The 8,601-nt window shown below is 38.9% G+C and overlaps 1 protein-coding gene across 1 annotated transcript; it reads left to right on the top strand.

Annotated features, from left to right (window-relative positions):
• Positions 1-569: 569 nt before the first annotated feature.
• znf770 (zinc finger protein 770) lies at positions 570-8,362 on the top strand. Its single transcript, XM_063001512.1, has 2 exons — positions 570-638; positions 4,482-8,362. The coding sequence occupies exon 2, from the start codon at positions 4,549-4,551 to the stop codon at positions 8,059-8,061; it is 3,513 nt and encodes a 1,170-aa protein (XP_062857582.1). The 5' UTR covers positions 570-638; positions 4,482-4,548; the 3' UTR covers positions 8,062-8,362.
• Positions 8,363-8,601: the final 239 nt, after the last annotated feature.

The following is an 8,601-nucleotide window of genomic DNA, read 5'->3' as shown; positions in this document are numbered from 1 at the left end:
TTATTATTTAAATTAATTAATTTATTATTAATATTATTAAATTAAATAAATGAATGCATTAAATTAATTATTTTAATTTTAAATGAATTTATATCTTATTAATTTATAAAACATAAGAATTTAATTTATTAAAATATAAGAAATATTTTCTCATATTTCTTGTAATTGTAGCTTATTTTGTGCTGTACCGAGTTTTGATATTTTAATATTGTTATCTTATGTTTATTTTATTATTGCTGCTGATCTCACTGAGAGCTACCAAACAAAGTTTCGTTGTATAACCACAATGACAATAAATTCTATCTTATCTTATTTTATCTTAATAAATATAATCACAGATATGTTGTTTATTTTAAAGAAGTTAATTTTGCAGCTTGCAATAATAATTTTAAATAATGTTCTAAGACCTATTATAGGGCATTTATATTATAAGATAGTATAATCGAATAAATCAATATAAATTAATGAAATATTTATTGATTATTGATTATTCTGAAGCTCTTGAGTGATGGAGCTGTGAAATGTGATGTAGGAACCTTTAATGTTGCGCTTCTGTTTTCACCCGAACTGATATAAGTGACGGAAAGAAGCGAGAACCGGAGCGGTTTGTTTATGTAAAGAATTAAAGATTAAATCTAGTAAGTGTTAAATATTAAAAAAGAAATAATTTACATTCATTTAAAGTACATTTACTTTTATAACTCGTTTATTTTAGCTTCACGGGGTGTTAAATGAATGCCAGGAGAGTTTAACCTGAAAAACCCAAAATAAACGTTTAAAGATTAAATTCTCTCATAAATTCTCATTATTATTTTCTATTTAAATTGTATAAACACTTTTAATCATGTTTAAAACCAGAAATGTTTTAAAGAACCTCATAGAATTGCAAGTAAATATATGTACAGCTCTTGATGTAATTTACACCGTTTACAAAGCTTGTTTAAGAGGTTATTTATACATTTATATTATTATATAATTATTTATAATATTTTATCTATTGAATAATTCTATTGCAGAGGAGTTTAAATCTCAAAAACTACAATTCCAAGTCAAGTGAAATCACGAGTCTTGGGGTTAAAGTCCAGGTCTAGCTGGTTTGTTTTATTAGGATTTGAAGATGTTTCCACTTTTATTTACATTTAAAGCTTTTAGCAGATGATCTTTATCCAAAGCAGCTTATAATTATGACTGAATACAGTTTGAGCAATTAAGGGTTAAGGGCCTTGCTCAGGGGCCCAACATTAGCAACGTTGCGGTGGTGGGGCTTGAACCTGCAACCTTCTGTTTACTAGTCCAGCACCTTCACCACTTCTGTATCTCACATGTACTGAGGGTATTTAAATAAAGGTTTTCCATCTGTTCTAGATGACACGTCATTTTTGACAGCAGGGCTGGGCAGTATGATCACAAATGTGTATCACGGTATTTTTTAATATTCTGGCGGTTTATTTTATATTTCTGTGGCTGATTCTACTGTCATAAGTCCATAGAATATAAGAAGTTTTACTTTCAGCATGTATATATTAAAGGTATTCAGCACTATAAGCTTTGCTCGGCCCCACAGAATGACACAATATAAGATGGAATCAGGACGCGTGAAACTATAAATACAATAAATACAATATTTATAGTTGATATAATACAGAAGTATTGTACCGTTACCCTGAGCTCTCTGTTTAACGAATAAAACCACGTCTGCAAACACCACTGTACAACTCGACCACAGTTGTAGAAAACTGGACGAGTTTAAATCTCCCTGATTCCAGGTCACTTATAATGTTGCTTTAGCGACTGACCTGAAGTATTTTCTGACCTGAAGTATTTTCTGACCTGAAGTATTTTCTGACCTGAAGTATTTTCGGACCTGAAGTATTTTCTGACTTTAAGTATTTTCTGACTTGAAGTATTTTCTGACCTGAAGTATTTTCTGACTTGAAGTATTTTCTGACCTGAAGTATTTTCTGACCTGAAGTATTTTCTGACCTGAAGTATTTTCTGACCTGAAGTATTTTCGGACCTGAAGTATTTTCTGACTTTAAGTATTTTCTGACCTGAAGTATTTTCGGACCTGAAGTATTTTCTGACTTGAAGTATTTTCTGACCTGAAGTATTTTCTGACCTGAAGTATTTTCTGACTTGAAGTATTTTCTGACTTGAAGTATTTTCTGACCTGAAGTATTTTCTGACCTGAAGTATTTTCTGACCTGAAGTATTTTCTGACTTGAAGTATTTTCTGACTTGAAGTATTTTCTGACCTGAAGTATTTTCTGACCTGAAGTATTTTCTGACCTGAAGTATTTTCTGACTTGAAGTATTTTCTGACTTGAAGTATTTTCTGACCTGAAGTATTTTCTGACCTGAAGTATTTTCTGACCTGAAGTATTTTCGGACCTGAAGTATTTTCTGACTTGAAGTATTTTCTGACCTGAAGTATTTTCTGACCTGAAGTATTTTCGGACCTGAAGTATTTTCTGACTTGAAGTATTTTCTGACTTGAAGTATTTTCTGACCTGAAGTATTTTCTGACCTGAAGTATTTTCTGACCTGAAGTATTTTCGGACCTGAAGTATTTTCTGACTTGAAGTATTTTCGGACCTGAAGTATTTTCTGACTAAGTATTTTCTGACCTGAAGTATTTTCGGACCTGAAGTATTTTCTGACCTGAAGTATTTTCGGACCTGAAGTATTTTCTGACTTGAAGTATTTTCTGACCTGAAGTATTTTCTGACCTGAAGTATTTTCTGACCTGAAGTATTTTCTGACTTGAAGTATTTTCTGACTTGAAGTATTTTCGGACCTGAAGTATTTTCGGACCTGAAGTATTTTCTGACTTTAAGTATTTTCTGACCTGAAGTATTTTCTGACCTGAAGTATTTTCGGACCTGAAGTATTTTCTGACCTGAAGTATTTTCTGACTTGAAGTATTTTCTGACTTGAAGTATTTTCTGACCTGAAGTATTTTCGGACCTGAAGTATTTTCTGACTTGAAGTATTTTCTGACTTGAAGTATTTTCTGACTTGAAGTATTTTCGGACCTGAAGTATTTTCTGACTTGAAGTATTTTCGGACCTGAAGTATTTTCTGACCTGAAGTATTTTCGGACCTGAAGTATTTTCTGACTTGAAGTATTTTCTGACCTGAAGTATTTTCTGACTTGAAGTATTTTCTGACTTGAAGTATTTTCGGACCTGAAGTATTTTCTGACCTGAAGTATTTTCTGACTTGAAGCATTTTCTGACTTGAAGTATTTTCAGACCTGAAGTATTTTCGGACCTGAAGTATTTTCGGACCTGAAGTATTTTCTGACTTGAAGTATTTTCTGACTTGAAGTATTTTCGGACCTGAAGTATTTTCTGACCTGAAGTATTTTCTGACCTGAAGTATTTTCTGACTTGAAGTATTTTCTGACCTGAAGTATTTTCTGACTTGAAGTATTTTCTGACTTGAAGTATTTTCTGACCTGAAGTATTTTCTGACTTGAAGCATTTTCTGACTTGAAGTATTTTCAGACCTGAAGTATTTTCGGACCTGAAGTATTTTCGGACCTGAAGTATTTTCGGACCTGAAGTATTTTCTGACTTGAAGTATTTTCTGACTTGAAGTATTTTCGGACCTGAAGTATTTTCGGACCTGAAGTATTTTCGGACCTGAAGTATTTTCTGACTTGAAGTATTTTCGGACCTGAAGTATTTTCGGACCTGAAGTATTTTCGGACCTGAAGTATTTTCTGACTTGAAGTATTTTCTGACTTGAAGTATTTTCTGACTTGAAGTATTTTCTGACTTGAAGTATTTTCGGACCTGAAGTATTTTCGGACCTGAAGTATTTTCGGACCTGAAGTATTTTCTGACTTGAAGTATTTTCGGACCTGAAGTATTTTCGGACCTGAACTATTTTCTGACTTGAAGTATTTTCTGACTTGAAGTATTTTCTGACTTGAAGTATTTTCTGACTTGGAGTATTTTCTGACTTGAAGTATTTTCGGACCTGAAGTATTTTCTGACTTGAAGTATTTTCTGACTTGAAGTATTTTCTGACTTGAAGTATTTTCTGACCTGAAGTATTTTCTGACCTGAAGTATTTTCTGACCTGAAGTATTTTCGGACCTGAAGTATTTTCTGACTTGAAGTATTTTCTGACTTGAAGTATTTTCGGACCTGAAGTATTTTCTGACTTGAAGTATTTTCTGACTTGAAGTATTTTCGGACCTGAAGTATTTTCGGACCTGAACTATTTTCTGACCTGAAGTATTTTCTGACCTGAAGTATTTTCTCCCTGTAAGACAGACCTGTAATCCAGAGTTGTAATTGTGGCTCTGAAAGCTTCTGTCTCGACCGTCTGTAGAGGAATCGTGTCCTCGTGTATGTGGATCGTTACTGCGTTTGTAATGTCATCGTTTGCAATTCAGTCGCAAATAAATCACAAAATAAAAAACAACTTTTAATTTGTAACATTTTCTGTTTTTTTTTTTTATTCCACAGATGAAACCACAAAGCTGCCAAAAGCGTTTGGATTAAAAATGAAATCTGATGGTATAAGGTGAAAATCATGATTCACCGGTGTTCAGTCTGTCTGAAGCAGTTTGATTTCTTCTCAAAGCTTCAGCGACATTTACTCACACATTCTGGAGAGAGACCTTTCTCCTGCGCCGTCTGCAAGAAGGCTTTTCGCCAAGCGTCTCATTTAAAGGCACATTTAAGATGCCATTCGAGGCCGAACGGCACTTCCGAGCGCGCGTTGGGAGCAGATGAGTCGGAGGTGTCTTGTACAAATTTGGAAGAAGGTTATGTGCTCAACGTCCGATCAGAGATTTTGAAGGATGCAAAGTCTGAGAGCCAACCGGACCATCAGAACTGTAAATTCTGGGACCTGGATGATGTGAAAAATGCTGAATTGGTTCCGTATTCAGAAGATGCTACGATTACGCAGAACAAAGTGGACGGTAGTGATCAAACCCAAGAGCAGCTCAGATTTAGGTACAGGAAGGAAGACCGACGAATAATGGATGATACTCACACGCTGAAAAAAAAGACAGCAAATCTGCCAAGCAGGTACCAGTGTGCGGTTTGTCTGAAGTGCTTCTCTGCACCTTCCAAACTTAAGCGTCACGTGCTGATTCACTCCAGCCTGAGACCGTTCGGCTGCAAGTTTTGCACCAAGGCTTTCCGACAGCTAGCTCACCTCAAAGTTCACATGGTTACACATCTATCGCAGAGGCACATCAGAGCAAGGCGAAATATTCCCAAAAGTGGCAAGAGACATCCACAGGGTACCACGGAAGCCTTGAAGTGCCTCTATGAACCTCAGAAGAGGAATCCGACAGAAGAGCCTGTACCTGTAAAGGAACCGAACGAGAGCACCTTTAATATGGAGTCTTTTCCTAAGAACATGACGAGTTTGAACTATAAATGTCCAACATGCCTGAAGTGCTTCAGCGCGCCATCCAAGCTACGTAGGCATTGCCTTATTCACACCGGTCAAAGACCGTTTCAGTGCTCGATATGCGGCCGAGCGTTTCGGCAGCCGTCCCATCTGAAATCTCACTACAGTGTCCATACTGGAGCCAAAAAGAAGAATTCCTTCCTACATCTGCCTGGTGCCAACCGCACGTCGAAGGCGAGGCTAAAGCGCCTTGTGAACAACAGTCTTGCTCAGAAGTTCCACAGATCTGTAAAACAGAACCTGCAGAAACTAAAAATGACTCGATCGTCACCTGGTACAAGGGTCACCGTCGACAGTCGTGCTTCAGAAGTCGCCCTCAGGACCAGATTGAACAGAAATAGTAACAGAATTCAGGGGTACGTTTGTACGGTTTGTTTGAAGGGCTTCAACGCTCCGTCCAAACTGATGCGCCACGCCTTGATACACACAGGGCAAAGGCCTTTCAGGTGTCCAGTTTGCTGCCGAGGTTTCAACCAAAAAGCAAACCTAAAGGCGCATACATGTAGAGGAAAAAGCAAAGCCACCCCAAGTAAGGTCCAGATATTAGAAACCTTGATTGATTTGGACCAAACTGGCACCGGAACTATAGCTAGCATCAGTGCGGGTGCAACAGATAGCAAGGACGACTTTCTGTCCGACAGTAACGTGGTGGAAAGCAACGCCAACGACGTTTCTTCATTAAAAACAATTTTACCAGATGATACAGATCTTGCTGCTCCCAGTACAAATCCACCGTTTGAAGCTTCTGGACCGCTGATTTTGCCCGAGGAAACTAAAGAATCCAGTTATCAGTGCACAATATGCTCAAAGACCTTCAACTTCCCTTCCAAACTTTCCAGGCATCTGCTGATCCACACGAACATCAAGCCGTTCAAGTGCACCGTCTGCGGCAAGTCCTTCAGACAGCTCTGCCATCTACAGTGTCACTCCAAGGTTCACACTCGTAATAAGACTCCATGTGCAAGCAAAGGTTCCCGCAGCACCGATACATCCGTTCCTAAGATGTCCGAAACGAACACATGCAGACCAGTTTTAGGAAGCAATGAAGACCGAACTCAGAATCTGGTTAAACGTGAAGACGTGGAGCACCAGATCTCCAGATTTCCAGTTCAAATCCAAACGGAAGATCAAACTCAAGCTGTATCACCTCCTAAACAGATGACAAGTTCAAGCAATTCTTCATTTTCCCAAACGTTAAACTCTGAAGTCACCAGCTCTTCAGTCCTTAAGTTAAATCAAGAACATGCCACACCAAATTCTGATAAGATGGTGAGGAAACATGATTCTTCACAATTCCATTCCTTCACAGTGGAGAAATCTGTGTCCTTCATTCCAGACTTGGAGGTAACTAATCCTCCAGCTGAAGTTCAGGAGTCAAATCAAGCACAAACTGCTAAAACGATCTCCAACCCAACGAAGATTGGAGCCAACCAGTGCACTTTCTGCCTGAAGACTTTTGATTTTCCGTCCAAGCTTACCCGGCACTTGCTGGTCCACACGGGGATCAGGCCTTACAGGTGCCAAATTTGTCACAAATCGTTCAAGCAGCTGAGCCATCTCCAGTGCCACCGGTGGGTCCATAGTAGAAGAGGAAGCACCCTGAAGCTCGAACACACAGAGATCTCGTCGAGTTCTCAAAACTCTTCCGGTTCTACGACTGCTTTTAATGAACTGGACCTTCCTCAAGAAGATCACATCATGTACAGCGGACATCATCATCATCAGGCCTGGATTTCCAACGGCAACAGTGACGATAACAGCTTCAGTTCGGCTCATGTAGCCTGCAGGATCAAGTCTGAAACTGATCCTCCACAAGATGAATCTGGTTACTCCGTCTTACAGCACAAAGAAGATCCACCTGCCACTGATGGGACTTCCAGAATCCTGTTTTCCTCAGGTCAGGACCGACAGAATGAGGTTTGGTCTAGCAATCACGGTCAGCCTGCGCAGACCTTCTCAAGCAAGCACTCGTACATGGACTGGTCCAGCAGATCAGATACAGAGGAACAATCCAGCGCTGAAATGTCCATTTGGAACGAAATGCCTCAACCAGAAAGTGTTCAGTCCAGCAATCATGGTACACATTCGTACATGGACTGTTCGGGCAAATACTTTGAACAAGTTGACCAATCCTGTGTCGATGGGAACTCTGGAAATCCAGTTTGTGGTTTAGAGCAAGAGTTTATGTTTAAAGAAAGTTTACATTCAGTTCCTGAGAGTTCATCAACCTTCTGTGATAACTTCAGGCTCGGGTTCGATTCTTATCAGCACGATCCGTCACGCTTCAACAGTTCCAAGACAGAAGAAGATCCAGTAGCTCCTCACCACCTACCAAATCTCACAAAACCTCTGAACGACCTCCCGATCTGTTCTTCCTGCAGCCAGTGTTTCAACACCGTAGAGGAGCTCCAGGTACACCAGTGTCCGGTCCTCTGTCCTGAAGAAAAAGCCAGACGTTCCTACCAGTGCGCCGTCTGCTTCAAAAGCTTTGAAGCGCCGTCGAAATTAAAGAGACATTATTTAATCCACACGGGACAGAGACCGTTTCACTGTACCCAGTGTGACAAAGCCTTTACCCAGTCCAGTCATCTCAAAACACACATGCTGTCCCACAGGTAGCTTATTTACCTTCCTGTAGGTCTAACAATCAGACCAGACTCCATTTAATTTCCCAAGATTACGAATGTTCTGTTGATCCATCATGAGGTTCTATCACGCAAGCAAGTGCAGCTTCTTTTAGAAACCAGTTCTGAGTTAATGTGACTTTATGGTCTTTATGATTAGACCCAACAGATTTTGTTTTTTGGTTGATTATAAAACTCTTTTCTGAGGCGTCTCTGTACTTTCTGTTCATTCATGTTTACTTTGTTGATCATGGTGCCCCCACCACCATACTTCACTGTTGGTTTGGTGTATTTAATATCACACATGATATTAAAATTTCTGTCTGAATTTGTGGATTTGTGTCATTAAATAACTTTTTTCTTTACTATAATTAAGACTTGTGTGAAAACACACACTCCCAAGAGTGGACGCACGTGACGGCAGGGGTACGGAATTTGCCATAACACTTGTGTTGTGGTAAACACACTGTATTAGACTAGTGCAAGTCAGATTTCAGCAGCTTCTCTATATAGTGGTCCAATGTACAGTACATAC

The sequence above is a fragment of the Trichomycterus rosablanca genome, chromosome 9 (assembly GCF_030014385.1).
Source record: "Trichomycterus rosablanca isolate fTriRos1 chromosome 9, fTriRos1.hap1, whole genome shotgun sequence".
NCBI lineage: Eukaryota > Metazoa > Chordata > Actinopteri > Siluriformes > Trichomycteridae > Trichomycterus > Trichomycterus rosablanca.
The sequence above is the reverse complement of the archived record's forward strand: the minus strand, read 5'-3'. Positions and strand labels throughout refer to the sequence as shown.

Coding starts and splice junctions, on each gene's coding strand:
- znf770 (XM_063001512.1), top strand. CDS start 4,549: ATGATTCACCGGTGTTCAGTCTGTCTGAAGCAGTTTGATTTCTTCTCA.